Genomic DNA, 23,212 nt, shown 5'->3' on the forward strand with positions numbered 1-23,212 from the left:
ATGGCACCAGGGATGAGGGACTTCAGTTATGTGGAAAGACTGGAGAAGCTGGAATTGTTCTCCTTAGACCAGAGATGGTTAAGGGAAGAATTTAATAGATGTGTTAAAAAATTATGAGGGGTTTTGACAAAGAGGAGAAGGAGAAACTGTTTCCACTGGTGGGTAGGTCGGTAACTAAAGGTCACAGATTTAAGGTAATTGGCAAAAAAGAGGGGAGACCAGGAGACTTCTTTTTTTAAACACAGCAAGTTGTTATGATCTGGAATACACTGCCAGAAAGACTGGTGAATGCAGATTCAATAGTAACTTTCAATAGGGAGTTGGCTATATAGTTGAAAAGGAAACATTTACAGGGCTATGGGGAAAGAGTGAGAGATTGGGACTAATTGGATAGCTCTTTCAAGAGCCGGCACAGGCACGATGGACCTAATGGCCTCCTTCTGTGCTGTAAGATTTTACAATTCTTATAGATATCATGGCTAATTTAAAAACACTTTTTTTTTTAAAACTGTGCTAGTTTGAGGGCAGTGGCACAGAGTGTTGTTGTGCCAGTCAACCATGCTATCCAGTGGTTTAGGACATAGATGTACACCTCACCAATTAAGTTACCAATCTCTGCCATGCCATCAAGGAGAGGAGTGAAGTACTTCCCCACAGGGAGGGAATGAAGTCAGCTCAGGCCACTTGAGTGCATACTAATAGCAAACCTCGGAACAGTAGTAGCAGTGGTCCAGCAGGTGAGTTACTCATCTGACCGCGGATGGTTAGTGGCGCAGGAAACCCAAAGAGTGAGAAAATACTTTAAAAGAGAAGGAACCAGTTTATAAGATGTCCAATTCCCTTAGCAGAGGGGTCAGTGACCAGGGGGCACGAATTTAAAGTAATTGGTAGAAGGATTTGAGGGGAGCTGAGGAGAAATGTTTTCACCCAGAGGGTGGTGGGGGTCTGGAACTCACTGCCTGAAAGGGTGATAGAGGCAGAAACCATCAACTCATTTAAAAAGTACTCAGATGTGCACTTGAAGTACCGTAACCTACAGGGCTATGGACCAAGTGCTGGAAAGTGTGATTAAACTGGATAGCTCTTTTTCGGTTGGCATGGACACGATGGGCCGAATGGCTGCCTTCTGTGCCGTAACTTTCTATGATTCTGTGAATTCATTTTCATTTTCCCATAACTATACAGTTACCTTTCTGCTAGTGTGTGAAATCTCGACTGAGATATCCCAAGCCCACTGTCAAATTGCCCTGCAACACTCACTGCCCAGGTTCACCTCTGAAACAGGAACAATTGGACATGATATTACAGGGCTGCCATTCCGTTGGAACCATGGGCCAGGACAAGCTAGCATCATCGGGCTGTTGGAAGACTGGGAGAAAATAAAATTACACGTAGTGGGGATCGTTACTTAGTCACTTTAAAATTCAAATAAAGGAGGCTTTAAATGTTGAGCGGGCTTCACATTTTTGATGAACAATGCATGAAACTTACTTTAAAAAAATCTATGTCAAAAGATAGGCCTCACCACCTCGGAAAAACTGCAGCTGTGCATTTCCAGCCGCCTGCAGCTTGGCCTAGCTTCTCTGGCAGTGCATGGTACAGTGACAGACAAGACCAGTGTGATTTCAACCAAGACTGGCACTGCACCTGATACTCAATGACTGGAGAAGGCTAGTGGTTTCAGCAACATTATTGAAATATTTTATAATCTTAAGTATGATGGGCGGTTAAGTTCACTAAGACCTTCACTCGCCTGAAAAGGTTATTAAACGTTCAGAGAAAAAGAAAAAACTACAAATGCTGAAAATACATAGCAGACCTAAAACTCAGTAAACATTCTCCCCAGAAAAAACACTTCTACATTCTTAAGTATTAAAATAATAATAGATCAAAACAGGCAAATAAAACACATGAATGCTTGAAATGTGAAATAAAAACAGAAAATACTGGAAATGAGTTATCAGCATCTGAATGAAGAAGTTTAAAGTATTAGTCATGACGCATCATTAAAACTCAGCTGTGACCTTTCAAAAGAACCATCACTACGCTGGCTAAGATCAGTTAGCTCAGAACAGACCGGGGATGCAACCTGCAACCTTCCTGGTCTGGATAGTTCAGGTACTCACCGTTTCAACCAGTTGAACTTTTGAGGGAGCCCACATTTATTTTAAATTCCCATCAGAGCCTCGGGCCAGCAGGGTTTTGTTTCCGAAGTAGAAGATGGCTCGTATAGATGATTCCCATACTCTTGCGGCAAAGAATGTAAAATTTCTCTTAAAAATTTAATGTGATTGGTATTTGTAAATCGCACAAAATCTTTTGCTTCTTTGTCAATTTTTAAAAAAAATATTTTCAGCCTGACAAAATTAGATCCCCAACCTCCTTAAAAAATTAATTGCAACAAACTGTCTGCAGGATAAGAGAACAGTTTCCTTCATTCGGCGCAACATTACTCTTGGCAAAATTAAAAGCAAAGCCATCCTGTTTCACAATAAGCAGCGGCAGCAATTTCTTTATAGAGGTTCCTTGCTGTGCAAAATACAGCCCAAATGCTATGCTCAACTCCAAGTACACGTAGCCATTTAGATACAAATACTTCTGATTTCATACTTGAAAACAGGCTTTTGTGCTTTCTCATTCACCTCATCCCATCCCACCTCACACTAGAGTGTTAGAATTCATCTAACCACAAAAATCTAGGCTAGGAAAATAACCCATTTTTCAAAAATTGTCTTTACTACCACCCTCGCCCCCTCCCACTCCCCCCACTAGCAGTTTCTCCCAAGCACAGGTTTTCTCTCGTGGCTTTTACAGGAGAAAAAGTAATCCTGGGAAAATAGCACTCTAATGGAGTCCCATAACCTATGTGCCACATTCTCCCATTTACTTTTCTTCCTGCCACCCTCCAAATCAAGGCAACAGCAACAACTTGCATTTATATAGAGCCTTTAATGTAGTAAAACGTCCCAAGGTGCGTCACAGCAGTGTAGGTAGACAAAAATTGACACTGAGCCAAAGAAGGAGACACTAGCACAGGTGATTAAAAGCTTGGTTAAAGAGGTGGGTTTTAAGGAGCATCTTAAACGTAGAGAGGTTGAGAGGCCGAGGTTTAGGAAGGGAATTCCTGAGCTTAGGGACTAGACTGCTGAAGGCACAGTTGCCAATTGTGGGGCAAAGGAAGTGGGGAATGCTCAAGAGGATAGAATTGGAGGAACAGAGAGCTCTTGGAGAGTTATAGGGCTGAAGGAGGTTACAGAGATAGGAAGGAGCCATGGAGGGATTTGAACACGAGAATGAGAATTTTAAAATTGGCTCCCCTTTCCCCGCCAAAAACAAAACTGGGAAAAAGTATGCTGGGATGAAGGGAGCAGTTTCAACAATATGAATGTGGGGAGATGGCACATAGACACTGCTCTCCTGTGATCTGAACCAAACAAGCACTTCTGATATAAAAGTGCCTCTGATGTCAATGGATCTCAAAGTCAGATTATTAATATTAGGAGTGCCATCAATGGCACAGCTTCGATGAAAAACTGCCTTGCAAGACTCCTCAGCTAAATCAGATCTGTGCAGGGCACTTGATGCCAGCTTCTTGTGACGCTCTAAAGGAGAGCACAAGAATGCCTCGAGTCCACCTAGAAATGTGCAAATTACTTTTTTTTTAAAGTTCTAAAATCTTGCAAGTCTCCCAGTAAAGCTCCGTCTTTCTGCACTCCTGATAAATCACAACTGTAAGTGACATTAGTTGTTCTGTGCCTTGAGCAATTTCTTTCCAATTACATTCTTGAAATAGTGCCATTAACTGCCTCACTAGCTTGATTATCCACTTTGCCCAGCTGTTTTGATTGGGCTAAGTTTGATAGCCAGCCATGTGCATCTACTAAAACGCAAAGCTTCATTTTAGTAACTTTTTTTTTAAAATGGAAAAGGAAGAATATCTGACTTCTGTGATCAATAAAAGACACAACGCATGTATTTTTTGAATTACATTTTAATTACGTGGATAATTATTAGAAGCACTCCATACTGTTCTTTATGACAGTTCTGTGAGTCACAACAGAATGACCTCTGGCACCAGCATCATGTATTACTTTTATTGCTTGGCTGAAAGTTGCTGCTTCTGGGCCATAACAGCTGCTGAGAAGAGCAGGCAGCCTTAGAAAAACACATGAAATACTGCCAGGAAGTACATCCATGATCTAAACTCATCTAAACAATAAGTCCATAATATAGATACAGAACAGGGAATCAATGGAAAACAAGAAAAGATATAAATAAATTATTGGGGGTCAGGCCATTTAACTCCAAAATACCATCAGATCAGCTGGAGTTGAGTTACACTGCCTGACATCCCAGCAATTCCTTAATTACATTTTTGAGTCATCACACTTTATTTCAATGCTTCAAGCTAAAAACTTTATATTTTCACCTTTCCAAGTGGCTCTTTTCGGATGCCTTTAGGGTTATGGGAGCTGGCTAGGAGGTAGGTTAAGCTGGAGTGCAAGGCTATTTGATATGACTGGGTTACTGTGATGTTCTACAAGGATCAGCAATATATCCTCACTAACCCTGGTCAATCTCTGAAGACTTTGACTTAGGGATGGTTTCTTTATCTATGTACATTTCAGCAGCACCTTATCAGACTTGTTTAACTTCCTATCCTTGACGCAGCAGGTCATTATGGCAACATTTACAACAGGGAGTTGGAATATTTGCAAGTTATGAACAAGCTTGCATGTGGATCTTTTAACATAATTTCAGTTTTGATTTCCAAGTAAATTGCATCTGTACTTATCTTCACTGCCATTTAAGACACTGTATCGATGCACAGCTGCTAATATCTTTACCCAACGTCTTGAACAAAACAAGGAGCTGAAATCTCTCTACTTTTAATATTTGTTTGGAGGGGGTGGGGAAGGGGGGGGGGGGGAAAGAGTCAAGGAGTCTGTTTTAAAATCAGATTCTTACTAAATGGAACTTTGTGACTTACAACAAGCCCCACACTATATGGTGAACTCAAGTATTAAAAACTTTTCCAACTTCAGTCATGCAGTGCAACAGCATCTGGCATATGTACAAGGCAGATTAGTGTTCAGAGAAAGGTATGCTTAGAATTTAGAGAAAAACAACCTGTCATGTACAGAATCACAAATGTTGGATGTGAAGCAGTCACACAGTCATTTGCATCTCACAGTAGGAAGATTTCCTCTGCTCGCTATCTGCAGCGAAATCGTAAACACATTCTTTGTGATTTTGCTTTGAAAAGAAGCATTCTTAACCCCCAGATTATTGGTCAGTAGCCACATGTTCAAGGCTCAAGTTGATTAGGGTGTTTGCATTTAACAAGATGCGAACGGACATCAGAGACACAACAGGACACGACTTATCAACTTTTCTGTTTTCTAACAGTTCGCACAGGAACACATCACACAATTTAAATGAGGCATTTCAGTTTCAAAATGTTAACATCTCTCACTTTGTGTATTGAAGTAAGCAATTATTTATCTCCAGTTCAAATCGATACAAAGCTCCAAATATTGTTCTACTGCTACCAAAGCCTGCATTACAGAACTGCCCCACACAATGGAAGCCTTTCATTGTCCATATAAATTTAATGGTGCTTCTAAACACTGTATTCTCAAGTCACAGTAAGATTTGGTCAGAACAAGTTATTGAAGCGTTAGTACAATAACAGGACTACAAACTACACGCCTCCATCTGCACACTTATTTTACTCAATTTTAAAAAGAGAAAACTCACAAAGTTTATCACCATAAACAACATTTTTTAAAAAGGCACCAAAGTTGATAACGGGAACCATCTCCTGGTAGTTCCTGAGGTTTGGTCACTCACACAGAAGGGTTCTCTTACAACTATAATGGGCAGAGCAGTTATCTAAAACACTCCACTTGTAATCACCAGGCCACCAATTTATTCTGCTCTTGTTAAGAAAGAAAGAGAAAGAATTCTTGCCGAATAAAAGAAGCAGTAAAAGCCCTCGACAAAAAAAATGTTTTTCTTTCATTGTTGGTTCATTTGCATATCAACAACACTAAATACTATAAACAATTGTAAATGGGAAAATAAAAATCATGCACATTAGATGTTGCCAGAAAGCTACCATAAAAGCCTGGTTCCAGTCTTTTAAGATAAACAGAACCAAAATAATATCTTATAAATTTAACAATTGGACTATTAAATCGGAGCTTGATGATAATATAACAAAGGACAGCATACAGGTGTTTTGTTAGCAGCTGTAGGGGATCACAGAGTGATAATTGGGGTCAAAGAATAACCTATTGTGCAGTGTTCAGACCGTCACTGAAGCAGAGCAAAGAGCACTGCTCAGGGTTTGCTTGTGAATACAGAACAGGAATGCTGCTGGAAAGGAAAAAGGACATCATGATCTTGTACAACTCTATAGCTACTTTTATACTGGGGCCATTTTAATACTGACGTCCATGAGTCAGCTCCTGGCATTTATCCTGATAAACCCGGCTCCCTTATCACAGCAACAGACTCACAGACCAGAAAAATCTGGGTCCACAAGTCTGCTGCTGGGATATGAGAGCCAGATTCAGCTGGATAAATGCCGGGAGATGGTGCATGAGCCATGGTCTCCCAGAAGTCATGTTAGAAGTGGCCAGTATAAAGTATCAAGAGCCACAACAGCAACACTCACTTCTGCACCATAGAGCTCTACTGTGCAATTTTTTTCAAACTGGATCGGAGAAGACACTGGTGGGTACACTTTCCGGTCTGGCAGGGTCAATGAGACTTCTTTTTACTTCACCATGTTTATGAACACTGGAGTCAATTTCACAAATGCAGGGGGAGGGGAGAAAGTCACCAGGCAACATCTCTACATATACGGATACCAGTTGAAATGTTTTTTGTGCTTCAGAGCCGCCCACTTCATAGGATAAACTGGTAATCTATTTTCTACTGCCGTTAAGCCCTTTTTCAGAGCCTTCTGAAAATGAGCCATATCCCAATGTTTTCTGTAAAGATAAGTGAAACTAGAATGGGAATTGAAGCACTGTTGCTAAAATAACGAGCAGGGCTCATTTTCAAAAGTAGTTTTTTTTGTCTCTTACCAAGGGCCAGAGACAGCAACCTCACTGGCTTTGTACAAAACTGTCAAGCCCATGAAGGGGTGTTTGTTAATTTAATACAGATCAGTGCTGTCCCTTCCTTAGCAAAGGGTACACTCACTGCGATGCATCATACACAATAGCGTACCACAGATCTTAAGTGCGCCAAAGTCTACGCGGTACACATTACCCACAATAAGACCAGTTCACATAGCTCATATAAGATCAGTTTTATCTTTGTTTTGTGCTGCTTTTTTAAAATAAACATTGAGCTCCAATTGATCCCACTGAAGCAAAGAAAATGCATCTAGCCACTACTTACAACAATATGTGCTGGAGATGGGGACCTAGCATCCTTCAGTCCTTGCCTACCCTGTAGGCTCCCTGCCTGTACATCAATCAATGGCCATTTCATCTGCAGGTACTGGATATGGGAAACAGAATAAAGGAAAATGATTAAAATAAAAGACAACAAAAATCCATAAATACAAATGGACATAAACATAAAATGAAAATATAAAGATGATTTGTCATAAACAAAACATTTGCTGTGATGAATAATAATATCCTTGACACAGATCTGTATAATTGTTTTACCTTCCACAACATGAACATTTGTACACTAAACATTTAGTACAATGACAAAATTGGGCTCGTTTGTGAATTTACTTCCATTTGCAAAATAGCACCACCCCTTTTCCTTCAACCATCCTGTTTTTTTCTTTCTACACTTCTAGCCTGTCTGAATCCACTTCCCTGGTTGCCAGCTCTTATCAGATCTACTGCAACAGCAGGTATTTGAGCACAAGAGCAGCAAGATGACTGGGCCAAAATTGAAAAAGGAACAGACAGGTTAGGAACATGGGGGGAGATAAATAGGCAAAAATAAACTTTACAGAATTGGTTGGACTGGGTTGTGGCAAGAATACTGAGTTTGACAGACTCTTAATTTGAAGGAATGACCAGATGAGGGAAGGACCAGATGCAGTTGGGTAGAAATTTAATGAAGTTCAGGTGAGTTCTAAGGGAAACCAGGACTAGAATTTAAACTAGCAATGTGGCAAGCTGCTTTAGTTAAAAATTCAGAATTACACTCTACCACAATTTTTGTAATCAATACTCTAAAGAGCCTGTATCCCCACAACAACGGAATACCAAAGAAGTGGTATTAATATCAAAGGGTTGGACTATGACAGCATTCTAGCCCTGGAAACCTAACTATTACATTCCAGGTTAGCAAGGTGGTTGCAGTGGAATAATCAAAGCAAAAATAACCCAATTTAGCTACACATTTATTTAAAAAGGCATCATTTTCACATTTGTAAAGATATTAAGTGAATTACTTTACTGCCATATAACACTAATGATGAAAATAGCACCTGGTTTCCCCCGCACGGAAACAAGTATTGCGTCCCTTTAAATTACTTGTTCTGATATGTACAATAACACAAAGATTAATTCTAGCCAATTTTTGCTTCTCAAATGGAGCTATCCACAGTTCCACAATACTGACTATTACAGCCAAAAGACATTGGATTCTTGGTGTTGCCACTGGGGATTCTAAAGCACGCACACATGTAGCACATCCCACAGCCCTTCTCAGGAAAGGATCTTCAATCACACTGATCTGTCATGGAACTATGACTTAATAGTTATCTCTGTACCCAACTGGATAGCTGCAGGTATTCTAGTAATGTCATTATTTTAAAAAAGCATACAGGGATATTTGTTGAAGAAATACAAAGTAAAATGTATTATTAAAACAATGTCTAAAGTCAAAACCAAAACATATTCTCTTGTGATTGATATTAAACTCCTTTCCGGTAAAGGCCCACATTACATTTGGCAACATATTCTAAAACACACATTTTGGGTCAGTCTTTCATTATAAATTACTCATCACCATTTGAGTTGTGATCTTATTCGTAAAGCTGCTCTTGAACTTTTATATGTTAATAGGACAAACTTCATCTTGTAGTTGAGTGGTTTGACGACAATGAATAATGGAGTAGTATCAAAAATAGCCTCAAATCATTATTGTAAAACTGTTTCAAATTTGGATAGTTGCAATCACGTTTCAGTCCTTGAAAGCTCACTCTATATACAAGCATGCGCGCGTGTACACACACACACACACACACACACACACACAGCAACTGCTTGTGCGGCTTTTCACAATCTCTACTGATATGCTTAAAGAGGAAGTATTATCATCAGAACCAGTTTTCTTTAAAAAAGTGTAGCAAGGATTTCTGATTAAAATTTAACATCTTTTCATTTTGTTCCATCCACTACATTCAAATTTGGAGAATATTTTAAATAGTGAGTGCTTATGAGATAATGAGGAGTACTGAGTCAGACAGTACATATCAGTGAGCACACGCATCAATACTTAAGGACTTCTATATTAGTTAAAAATTCAGAATTACACTCTACCACAATTTTTGTAATCAATACTCTAAAGAGCCTGTATCCCCACAACAACGGAATACCAAAGAAGTGGTATTAATATCAAAGGGTTGGACTATGACAGCATTCTAGCCCTGGAAACCTAACTATTACATTCCAGGTTAGCAAGGTGGTTGCAGTGGAATAATCAAAGCAAAAATAACCCAATTTAGCTACACATTTATTTAAAAAGACATCATTTTCACATTTGTAAAGATATTAAGTGAATTACTTTACTGCCATATAACACTAATGATGAAAATAGCACCTGGTTTCCCCCGCACGGAAACAACTATATTAGGACTCTGCCTCTATAAATGGTACCTTGTCCTATCCCAAACATTTTTTTAGGGTTTTGTCAGTTTCTAAAAGAACTTGTGCTGACGTCGTCAGTTGAGTAACTGGTTTCAAAGAACTAATATTTTAATTCTTAATAATTTTATTTTTTAAAACGTGCATCGCTAGTGAGATTATTGCCTTCCGCACCTCCTCCAGAACCAGGTGATCAACAGCAGGATGAGACGAAACAAAACTAGTTTGTCTCACTAACAGAGAGACTCAGTTGGGGGGCGGGGGGGGGGGGGGGGGGGGTACATACACTGCTATTTTCTCATCAAAATATGCAGCCAAATACTAAATGCTGATTACATTTTCTATTTTTACACCATACCCATTCTAGTTTAGAGAATGCATCCACAAAAATCAGAAAGATAAGTACAAATAAGAGAGAGCTGTTGGTCATCTAGTTCACCCTCAGAGAAAATAAATCAATTTATGTAGCACCGCATCACATCTTCAGGATCTGCCAAAGCACTTCACAGCCAATGGGTCATTTTTCTGAAATGATATCCATCTTGTTATGTCAGCAAATGTGGCATCCAATTTCGAGACAGCAAGATCCAAAAATCAGCAAGTGAATGACCACATAATCTGTTTTTGGTATTGGTTGAGGGAAGAACGTTGGTCAGAATAGTGCAATGGGATCATTTACGTCCACCTGAGCCAGCAGACAATATAATGGTCTCCCACCCGCCCCCAACAACTCAGTTCTGCACTTAAGCGCCAGCCTAGATTATGAGCTTGAACTCACAACTTCTGACTCAGGTAAGAGTGTGACCAACTGAGCCAAGCTGTTACCTACAATCTCCACTTACAGCTTCAGAAGAACTGCCTCTTCAATACAAAGAAACTACTCTAGTATTACTTGTGTGGTACTTCAATAATCCAGATGCACCAAGTTTAGGTTTAATACTACTGAATTGCATTTTGTCCATTAGCTCTCTGTACAATTATGCTTTCAGTACTCAGAACATTATCTGGATTTGCTATTTAGCATCCAGTTTTCCCTTGAAACACTTCAACGTTAAGTTTTTTTGTTCTTGAGCCAATAAAACAATCCTGACCCAGTAAAATAATCCCATTATTTAACAGTAACCTTTACATCAGAATTAAAACCTGAATGCATTAACATTCCTCAAAATATAGCATTCAATTTCATATTATCCACTGGGATACACGGTACAGAGGAATCAGGATGTGTTCTCACTTTCTTCATTCATTCATTTATTTATAAGTTTTGTGCTTCTCAAGGAAAAAGATATCGTAGTGTTAGCATCAAAAACTCCCAGATTAGCTGCAACACAGGGCAGGTCTGCAGTAAAGCTCCTTCTACTCTGCCTTTAAAAAAAAGAGTACCTCCTCCCCACTTTTCCACCTCAGTTTACCTTCAAGTGAGATTCACATTTTTAATCCCTATTTATGCTGATTAATAGATAGACATGGATCCAAAGCACAAAGCTAAGTAGATACCAAGTTGAGAGTACCCAAACTCATTTTACACAGGGACCCTCACACTTTCATCCCATCAATCTGGGATGGATTTAAACTTAGGTCCCACAAGTGAAAGGACACCACTGCATTCTCACTGCAATACTCAGTCCTAATCCTGTGTGACTGTCTAGATTTCACTCATGTCATAGCTGTAATGCATAGGAGTTCAAAACCAGACACAACCTGACCTCTAACTTACAATATAAACCACTCTACTCACAGGTACCAATATAAAACAGACCAACCTATGTGGTTGGTTTCATGTCTGAACACATTTGGATGCACGGCAATGGGTTCCATATACAATTCCCACTTTAGCTAAGCCTCCCTAGTTCTGCCACTACATTTCCTTTCTGCAAATACTGCTCCAGTCTACCACTTCAACTTGAGGACTTCCAGTACGTGGGTAATTTCACCACAACACCTTCATGGATGCCATATACGGAACAGAATACATTAATGGTTCTCATTATAATTGAGATATTGGTTGAATGCTCGAAAAGTTCTGCGTGCACTATAGCACTGTAAGTAGAATGAGAAAGGATTGCAATCCATAAACAGCTTTTATCACACTACAATAAAAGGTTATTCCCAGAGGTCAAAATCAGTTTCAAGAATCAATATTATCCCACAGTGGCAATTACAAAATATTGAAGAAATTTAATAGATATATTGGGACATCTTCTGTTGTGGTTAGTCTACATCATTTGGTGGACTTCTGTAAAACTAACCCTGCTAGTTGAAAGAAATGGTAATTTACACGAGTACAATAGCTTGAAGAAATAAACAGGCAAAACGAGCGAGAAAATAAATACAAATCAGGATGGCTCATCTCCAGTTCATGCTGAATTTTTCTAAAATCAGAGTTCCTGTCGTTAAAAACATGAGTGGCATCCACAAGCGAATTTGTGATGGCGAGTGAACACAGCTGGTGCCAAACTGTCTTCCCTTCAAGCAGTTTTCACCGGACCTACTTCAAACCTCTGCCCCTTCCATCGCGCTAAAAAGGAAACTTTTTTTTTTTAATTTCCTTTCTTTGCTCATTTTTATATCCACAGTCAAATTTCCAGAGGTCCAATGAAATCCATCTTGTGAGCAGCTAAAAGGGGAGCAGCAAGGCATCAATCAGCCAGGCAGGCCAGCGAGTAGCATTTGTTTGCCGCCCTTGCGATAAATGGGGCAGTTTCACCAAGAGAAGGAAACTTAACGTTCAGAGCTGCTTTCTGATGTGCCACTGCAGTGGAAAGTTGGTAGGCTTGCCAGCTTTTGGCTTTGCTGATTTTCGGTGTTTATTTTGGTGACCATCTCTCGTCTATGTATCTTGTATCTATGGCTGCCAATGCTGCTCCATGATTAGTTGATTGGATGTGTGGTTCTGTGGGCCAGGACTGAACATGGTCAGTTTATCCTTTTTGCTATCCTGTCTTTCTCACCCCTCCCCCCACCCACCCAATGAAATGACCAGAGTTATCACCAACAGTCCATCCAAAGGTCCAACCATGAATTGGCAGCCATTAATTCTGGTGCCGATAAAAGATCCAGTGCAGTCGATTTCCCTATTAGTTTGGAGTACGCTCAGAAGCAAAATCAGACATTAAAAGTAAAAAAAATCATGACAATATAATCAAAGTTAAAGAGTCTATTTGAGGCATCTTTGTCACTGTTAACAAGCAAACTGCAACTTTAATTTTGTTTAGATGGGGCGGGGGGTGTTTATCATGATTAACTAAAAAAAATGGAAAGTGGCCTACTGTGTGAATGCCATTTTGGCAGAGGCCTGCATTTAATTCTTGGAACATGCATACATGTTATACTGTAGTCGTCAAAGAGTTAATGCATAAAAGGTTTCTTTGTTGCAGCTTTCTTAACTATGCAGCTAGGTCAGTTTAACAACTATTGAGTGCAGGATTTTCTAGCCAAGTTACTTATCAAATGGATTTGTGCAGAGGAAGCCAGGGGGGAAGATAGGTCCTCAACTTGCTACAGATTTGATTTATGATTTCACATTTTAGTCAAGTTGGCTGCAAAATAAAACAAAGCCCTTAGCCAAAAGCACTGTAGAAAAAGACTTAGAGTGGAATAAAAAAAATCTAGAAAGTTTCAAAACCTGCTGATCTGCTTTTTTGGGTTTAACTTTATTACCAACGTAACTTATTTTTCTCCGTGTCTTTACCTGAACCACAGTGTTTTATGTGTCTGCATTTTAGTGCTGCTAGTCTGCACAACATGTAATTTTCAATTATGTTAAGGCATAACAAGATCACTGCTTGTAGTGCCTTGTGAGTGTGAGGAAATGAGACTCAGCCCTACTGCAGAGAGAGATAACCAGAACCAGATGGGCACAAGCAGTCCTACAGTTACATAGTAGTAACCACCCCACAAACAATTCACTCACACAATGGAAACAGACGCCAGATAATTGCTGAGGCCCCATGCTTTCTGTACATAGCATACAGCGTTAAATTCTAGACTAGGAAAGGATGAAGGAAACACAGGTCAAGAGGTTTAATGACAAATTGCCATAAGCAGAAATATTTCTGCAAGACTTCAAATTGGATTTCCTACTAGTACAGGTAGAAAAACAATATTTGCATACAATAGTTATGCTTTATTCCTTAATTTTTCCTTACCACCAAGTAAAGTCAAACATGTATAACTATACATAAAAATAACTTTCAAAAGTACAAATCTAAGTCTAGAATTACACAAAAAAGTAAAATACCTACAGCCTTTTTAAAAATATAAAAGAATCTTATAGAACATTTTTAAAAATCCTATTGCTGGTTTGGCAGAATTATTTATTTTTTTCTAAATCCCAAAGAATCCACTAGCCATTTCATTACAATATATAGACATACATATATACACATATATAGTTCATTTCAACCTAAGACTACGGCCAGCCAGGCTGTAGTGCATGGGATCCCGATTCAGTGTCCGAGATCAAGATTCCAGCCTCCCCCCGCTCATCGAAGGGTGTTTCACTAGCTCTCAGCCCAACTGCTTAAAGAGACCCCAATGTTCACAGTCTTAAAACTAAAACACCTCTCCCCCAACTAACAGTTCCCATTGTCTGATTAAGAAAATACATTAACAGTACAAGTAGAGGGGAAAAATGAACTCCAATATAACCTAACAGACAAGATCATCATCTCTGGTTGTTCTAACTGCTTTCTTCCAACAGCTCAGCACCACGTGGTATGCATGTATGTACGTGTATATTAAGACACACACTCACACATGCAAGTGAGGTGCATTAGTTTCAATAGCAGAGTGACTTTTCTACAACACTTTCAGATTTCATGCAATCGGGTAGGAAGGTATTTCATGGGAAATGTGGCCACGCTGTTGAGAAGCCGCAGCTTTCTCATTAAGGGTGGCAGCAATGTGAATACCAATAGCGATCTAGGGAAGGGAGAGAAAAGTATGACAATTGATCTTAAAAGAGAACAAGTCAGAAGACTATTTAAAAAGCAAAATACTGCAGATGCTGGAAATCTGAAATAAAAACAGAAAATGCTGGAAAAGCTCAGCAAGTCAGGCAGCATCAGTGGAGAAAGAAAGAGTTAACGTTTCAGGTTAAAGGCCTTTCATCAGAACGTACTGTCGAAAGGTCTTCGACCTGAAACGTTAACTCTATTTTTTTCTCCACAGATGCTGCCTGACTTGCTGAGCTTTTCCAGCATTTTCTGTTTTTATTTCAGAAGACTATTTAGTCGAGTCCAATTAGGATTAGCAGTTTGTACAGTTTTTAAAATCAAATATTTTTAAACAAATGCTTAATTATTAAATACACTGAACCATTATGAATAAATAAAGTACTAAAGAAAACCAAGTTAGCATTTCATCAGTTTTCAGATCGGGCGAAAGGTTACATCCAAATGTTAACTTGTCTTTCCTCATTATAGATGCTGACAGATCTGTGTATTTGCAGCATTTTGTGTTTTCATTTCAGATTTCCAACACTTCCAATTTTTTTTAAATGGAAAAGCCACTGGGTTAAGCAACACATTTCCTATCCCTAATTGTTCACAATAAGCACATTGATTAGTAACATGTACTGTAAACGCTAAACATTGCTGTTTTAAACCATCTCTTACATTTCTGTAGATGGTAATAAGAAGCAGTCTCTTTTCATACAGACAAATGGTTAATGTGTGTGTCTGTGTTATGCGCACGCGCACCTGCGTGTATATAAACTGAAATGACAGTAATGCAAGATGTGATAACAGTCTGTTTTATATGGTGCCCACTGATCACAGAGGCTTCCAGGGGACTGGTAGAAACTGTTTACTGGTACTTTAATGCTCCCTTTATGTATTACTATTACATCCACATTGGCAGTTAATGCTTCCTTTATATTAGATGCACACTGGTACTTTAATATTCCCTTTATATTACTATTATATCCACATTGTCACTTAATGTCCCCTTTATATTACATCCATACTGGTGCTTAATGCCTCCTTTATATTACCGCCATGCCAGCGTTTAATGCCCCCTTTGTAGCACATGTTCAAGTAGAAGCAGTTCTCTAAACCTGAGCCTCTCACTGCTCTAGAATCTGTATCGTTTGTAGTGTGGGCCAGTGTACAGTACAGACAGCAATAGACAGATATACAATTTTATACATGCACAGTTGTTTGAAAGTCATAATTACCGCTTCCAATTTTAGTCACCAGGCATTCCCCAATGGCAGAAGAACATCAATACAGGCCCACAATGGAAAAACGATTGCCATCAGCAGTATTTATATTTGCTACAGTCAGCTCTTCTGCCTCAGGAGGAACTGAGGAAAACCACTGCTTTTTTGGAGTGCTGCTGTCAGCGACAATACTGGAGTTTAGAGGGGTCATTAGGTCATCCAGACATACACCAAAAGATCAAAATGTAGGAAAGCAGCAAGACACCCTGCCCAATGATACTGTACTCCCATCCACAAGTCCAGGATGTGTAGTGTCAGCTAAACCTAGGATCAGACCCATAGAGAAGTTCTCTGACCCACACAGCTTGTGCACTGGATGAACAAATGTAAGTGATGTGAGACAAAGAGAACCCAAGATTTAAAAGTCGGACTTCAAGTAATGAAATTCCGTATGGCACAATGTGTTCCCCTTTTTACTGCGGGTCGTCTCTGAAGTCAAGACAGCCAACAGCAGCAACCCTGCTGCATGAACAATCCAAAGCTCTTATTGTTGGAGGCACTGCAACTCTCTATCTTAGAACATGGAGTTTCACTCCCTGCCTCCATCCTGAAAGTGCCACTTGTCCCCAGTGCCACTAGCAAGTAGGTCAGGCTTGCCTTTATGGAGCTTTGACTACATGTGGGATATGGTATCCTTGTTGTCAAAAGTAAGAACTTTTAAATGACAGAAAAATAAAGACTATTAAATGAACTGCAAAATTGATGCCTTAGTTGAAATGAGAATCCTTTCTTAAGACAGATTTCAAGAATGATCCAAAGCGATTATATGACCTTCCAGAGAACGGCCCAACCTTTGCTTTATCCGATGGCACCCAGCAATGGTACTGACATCAGGTTGTTTAGAGGCAACCCTATAAAGTTAATGGGCATCAATAAGGGAGCTTGTTAACTGGTTTATAATTGCACGATTGAGGAAGACAGGAAACCTGATGGATATAAGCAGTTAGTTACTATTTTAGTAGTGATAATCTAAGAACTGATCACTATGTACATTTTAATTGCACTTTTCTTCAGAACATAGGAATTGCTAGTCGAACAAATATCAAGGTCTATTTGTTTCGCCTTCTACCATCCTGGTAGTCACAAGATACAACAATAATGAAGCTGTTGACTAATCATGGCAATCAATCTCTATCAATTAGTCTACAACAGACCCAGACATGAGGCTAGGAAAACCCCCAGCGGTGGAAAGCTTTGGGAACCATAGGTCGAAAGTCACCTGTTCCTCCCAAGAATGCTACACTTGCCATATGTCATGAAAATTAGATAGCTTTCTCTCAGAAAATAATATTTTGGGATACAACATGGCATGTCTCAAATTACTCATATACCATATCCCAAAATATTATTTTCTGAAAGAAAGCTATCTAATTTTCATTTGAATGAATCAACACTATCTGCTTCCATCGTCTTCCTAGGGAGCCTGTTCCATAGATTTACCACTTGCTCACTGAACTAATGTTTCTGCAGATTTGTTTTGAATTTACTCCCCTTCAAGCGCAGGCTGTGACCTCTGGTTCTAACGTTCTGGACAAGGTGAAACAGCTAGTCAGGGTCAACATTATCTAGTCCCTTTAGAATCCTAAGAACAGGAATTATATCACCTCTCAAAAACTTCTCTATTCCAGTGAGAACATGCCCATTTAGGTAATAGCTCATCATAATCCAATCCCTCCATCCCCTCAATCATACCGGTTGCTCTTTTCTATATCAATAGCTGCAATATCCTTTTTGAACTGCAGTGACCAGAACTGTACATTAAGCGCAGTCACACCAATGATTTATAAAGTGGAAGGATTACCTCACTCTTTTAGCTCAATATTGACCTCAGCATCCCAATATCTGATTTGCTTTGTCAGCAAACATTGACAATAAGTTGAATCTATCACAACAATCAGGACCTCCAGCTCTTTCATTTTCCATACATATTATTTTCTTTCCATTTAAGTAATAGTCCCTTCCTAAATATTTTGTCCACACATGAAGCACTTTGCATTTCACTACATTGAATTTCAGCTACCATTTGGCTGCCCAATTCTGAAGTATATCCAAAAACCTCCTATAGCTTATCCTGTTCAGCTTTGGTGCCTACCGTCTTCATTAGTTTTGTATAATTTGCAAATTTAGCCACTGTGCTTGTGACTTCTAGCACCAGATCATTTATTAAGATAATAAATAAAAGAGGTCCCAAAACAAAATGCTGTGGGACCCCACTGGTGCCAGACTGATGACAATGCCTCTGGGTTCTATTTTTAACTATAAATTCAATAATAGTTACATTGAAAATATTCCTTTAAGAGCAGACCAATGAGTAGTGCAGGTGAGTTAGTTTTCAATTCTCTCCACACTGCACCAATATGCTTCAATGACAACCTCAGAAAAGCAGACTCTTTTGCTTCAGTACTTCCCACACCAGAAATTCTTACAGCTTCTTTAAGCAAGCTTGCCCGATTAGTGCCAAATTATTGGCAGCTGGTGCTGTGACTGCACCCTCCATCCCCTCCAAGACCCTTAAAAGCAATAGGAGAGAAAATTCTTTCATTCTATTTGAGCTTGGGCCCCAGAGGGGGGGGAAGGGCATTCAATTAAAAAAGACAACTTCCTAATCGCACTGGGAAAGTTTTATCTAACAAATTCCTTACACAAGTAAAACTGACTTCTTACAGTCTGGAATAGATGGGTATGAATGGGTACTATAAAAACAAAAATGAAAAACTAAGAAGCACATTGCTTTTAACAAGATTTTATGCTTAGTATATTAAGTTAAAAATTAACAATAATGTTCCAAGATATGGAATGTGAGGTTTAATCTTATACCCAAGTATTGAATATCTCTCATCAACAAATAAAAATATTGGGAGATGTGATTCAATTGGTATTTTTAATATAAGCTTTTGAGTGGATTTTTTTTAGAACTTTTTTTTAAAAAGTGCTGTGTGCTGGCAACATGATCAGAGGAACTAGCTTAGAGCTGAATTAACACACAGCTGAAATATCACTGAGCTACATTGGGTTAATGATTACAGCTTGGATTTCCCTGTGGTTATGTTTGTCATTTCCCCAATGGCAACAAAACTGGTCATAATAAATAAACCAAGGTCGGACACAGACAGAACAACTGGACATGCCTCTGTTCTGAACCCCAGAATTCCCCCAATGTTTCTCCCCCAATTCTTTAGACATGGTTGCATCTCCGGTGGGTCAACTGAATTTACTGCACCCTCCATCCCCTTTTTTGTTTTCAACTTGTTTAGTGGCAGTGGGGAGGGTGGACGCTCGCTCTCCAGATTGGAGTCATATCCTTCAGCAGTCAATCATCTCTCCCTTTTCAACCAGAAACCTAACCCACATAAAAATGTCAGAATAGAGCGGCAGATAACTAATAAATACCTAAAGTGGGAATTATACCGACAAAAGACCTACACAGCAGTAAATTCTACCTGCCTCCCTACACAAAAATCCAAAACTAATAATATACGAATCCAGCTCTGTCACACTACGGTGCTTTGTTAAATCTTGCAAGGCCTGTCCCGGGCTTTAAAAAAAAAATCACATTTTTAAAAAACTGAAATGACTGGAAAGAATGTTGAAGTTGAAAGGAAAACTTTATTGTTACAATGTACATCCCTAAATCAGTTCTGTGCCACTTTTAAAAATCATAATTACGAGGCTCCCCAATGGAACTGTGCTAATGCATTTTAGTGGAGAATATGTACTAAAAATATACAATTTGGAATTCCCCTGCATCACATCCATTCCACAACAATGACAATTTTTCATATCAGTTGTAGTGCAATACTGAATTCAATTCAAACATCATTCTTAAAGGCACAGGCCTGAGGGAAATAAACCCTGCAAAACATCGAAACTAGTGTAACATTTTATAGATATGATGATTTTTATAGATAGAAATGCTTTTGTCTAACAAAGAGATTTTAATTTTTTTTTTAAATGGAAATAACCATTTTTCTCAGAGGTTACACGCACATGGGTTACAAGTTACACTTCTGAGAATTATATCTGCTCAAGCAAAGTATTTGTGCAAGTGATCGTGAAACTAATAATAATGTATACAGAATGAAATCCAATCCCTCAGTTTCCAAAATATTAATTTTAAAAAAATTTAACACTGTAGTTCTAAATTAAAATAGCAGTCACAATTCAAAACACTCCACTTAGAGGCAAGGGGACAGCAACCCCTTTCAAGCCTGCAGTTGGGAATACAGTAACAAACATTTTATTTATAAAGTTACAACTCAAATTCCACATGCCAGGTGCACAGAATCTTTTCTTAGATGTAGCTTTAATCAAATGTTTCCACCAAAAAGGCAATCAATGTTTTAAGCTTTCCACAGCTCTTAACACCCTAACCTTTCTTCACATTCTCCTGAGAAGCGTCACAAAATATAGTCCAGTATAACATGGTATAAAGCTCAGACTTAATTAGACTCACCCTGGCTTAACATCGGTTCTTACATCAACGTCAAAGTACCAAAAGAGAAATCAGAATTCTTTCTCGTCCTCCCAAATATGGCTCATTTTTCTGGCTCATGAGAATTGGGATGTTAGATTTAGTATCTATCTTAACATTGAGAATATGACATTTTTAAACAATCACGGTTAAAGATGCTATTAAACCGAGCAGAATAGTTTACACCTGACCGTGGCTGTGTGATTGTTAAATATGCGAATGGCAGAGCGGAAGGGATAGGTTGTCAGGCCCACAGCAGAGCACATAAAACCCCCTCAACTCTGCCGCAACAATCCGTCTTGGCCTCAACTTCAGAAAAAACAATTTAAACTATACCAATGTAATTTGTTTCCATTTCCCACACAAGTCACCCATGTAGCCAGAGAGAAATTTAGGGCATTATACATGCAGATGCAGACCCATACCTACTAGCAACTGCCCAAATTCATTTCACACTGGATCATTATAGCTGATGAAGGAAACCCTTCATCCCAATGGTTTAGGTCATAGTTTTCAAATTGGGGTTCATAGTTTCCATTTAGGGATCCTAGAGAGCCCACAGATCAGCAAATTTCTGTCTATCTGGGGCCAATTAAACAGAATGCAGTAAGCAGAGCCTCCAGAATTCTCTCTGTATTTATTAACTAGCAAGTTATTTCTGTTACCATATACTAACAACAAATATTTTCTGCCCAGTCTTTTGGAAGCTAGAACACAGATGTGCAACACAGATGTGCCAAGATTTTAAGGAGGTCCCACTACAAAAAAAAATATTCCAGGCACCTCCAACTAGATTCAAATCCAGATCTCAAGGCAAAATGAAAATGTGTTAATCCACTGTACCAGTTCTCACACATTTGTAATGATTTAATTAAAAATAAACTGAAAAGGCCTAGCATTTATGTAATGTTTTATCACACATCTCAGAAATGGCTCAAAGCACTTCAGGCACAATGAGGACAATGACTGTTATGTAGGCAGATGTTCAGCCCTTTTGTACATAGGAGGATCCCACAAATAACAAGACAAGTGACTCGTTAACTTTTTTTTTGTGTTGTCTGAGAGAGGAATTTTGGCCAGGTCAGGGAATTGGATAAATACTTGAAGGGGCAAAATTTGCAGGGCTATGGGGAAGAACAGGGGAGTGGCACTAGTTGGAATTCAACTATTCAAATGGGTCAAATGGTCTTCTGCACTGTATCATTCTATGATTCTATGACACTGGTGAATTCCCTGTTCTTCATCGAATAGCACCATCTGAACCTTTAACATCCATCCGAACCACTGGATTCTATGAATAGGCAGATTGACTATGTTGGTTTAACACCTCATCCGCAGCATCTCCAGCAATGCAGGACTCCTCGTGCTACACTGGAGTGAAGCCTAAAATACCTGCTGAAATCCTGGAGTTGGGTTGCCGTGATTCCAAGATGAGTGCTACGAACTGAACCAAAATTATCTTTAGTCGAAGAAAAGGAAGAATTTATTTTTGAATTCCCTAGAACAGCCAGTCTTAAAGGTGATCTTTTGCTGTAAAGTTGCTGCTATTTCATTATGATTTAAGGCCTCTGGAGCACATTAACCAATCAACTGGTTAATGAGCCTTGGGACTTCAACTCATAGCTCTAATGTAATCAAAATTGACAAGACTTCTTCCTTCATTTTGGTTGGATATTGACCCGTTTATTTTTTTAAAAATTGAGTGTTGGACTTTTTATTTTGATAGTTCTTTGTAACGATTTTCTATGACTAGTACTTTGATGGATTGGACTCTTGCAGCCTTTCACTTTTAAAAGATTTTGAAATGTTTGTGGGGAACTTCAGTGGTGTGTGGGATACTTTCCCTTGTTGCTTCTGCCTGACAGGAAACAGATTATCATCTCACACTTTACAATGATCTGCTGTTACAATCCTTTGAAGAGTAACATAGTTTTAACAACATTCTCCACAGTAATTCCTCAAAAACTATAGCGTATAATAAACAAGGAAGAAAAACATCCTAAACTGCAGTAGCGTTGGAAAATAAAAGATATCAGTGAAAATATAGCAAGAATAACCATGATCACTGCACTACAGAATCATAAGCCAATCAAAACTAGAATACACAGAATTAGGATTATACATCTGGGTGGCTTTTGCACCTTTTTAAAATATATTAGTCTATTTGTGCAAAGCAACCAATGTAGATTATGACATTCCTTGTGCACACTCAATCCAGCACTTGGCTGAATGGTATTCATCTAAAAAAAATGGAATTCCAACACAGTGGGCTAACATTTCAGCTGCTGCAGATTTCTGCTCTGCTCAACTGTTCAACAGATTGAAAGTTAAAACTAACATAAAATCTGGCACAAGATTTGAGCAACATATTTCATTAAAAATGATAAACATGCCTTGGATGACCAATACAGTGGGCTCCCAGAAAAGAAAAGAACTTGCATTTATATCACGCCTTTCACAACCTCAGGGCATCCGAAAGCATTTGCAGCCAATTAAGTACTTTTGAAGTGTAGTCACTATTGTAATGGAGGGAAACGCGGCTGCCAATTTGTGCACAGCAAGGTCCCACAAACAGTATTGACCAGATAATGTGTTTTTTTTATTGATGTTGGTTGAGGGATAAATATTGGCCAGGACACTGGGAGAAAATTCCTCTGCTCTTCT

General features: G+C 38.9%; 1 protein-coding gene across 27 annotated transcripts in view; it reads right to left on the bottom strand.

Annotated features, from left to right (window-relative positions):
* tcf7l2 (transcription factor 7 like 2) overlaps positions 1-23,212 on the bottom strand; it is a 153,397-nt gene that overhangs the window by 75,981 nt on the left and 54,204 nt on the right. For all 27 annotated transcript variants that reach the window (XM_068002192.1, XM_068002191.1, XM_068002189.1 and 24 more), the window contains exon 4: positions 7,417-7,518. In XM_068002192.1, coding sequence (XP_067858293.1) covers positions 7,417-7,518 — 102 coding nt within the window. The remainder of the gene's footprint in view (positions 1-7,416; positions 7,519-23,212) is intronic.

Source organism: Heptranchias perlo, chromosome 21, assembly GCF_035084215.1.
Source record: "Heptranchias perlo isolate sHepPer1 chromosome 21, sHepPer1.hap1, whole genome shotgun sequence".
In the NCBI taxonomy this organism is placed as follows: Eukaryota; Metazoa; Chordata; class Chondrichthyes; order Hexanchiformes; family Hexanchidae; genus Heptranchias; species Heptranchias perlo.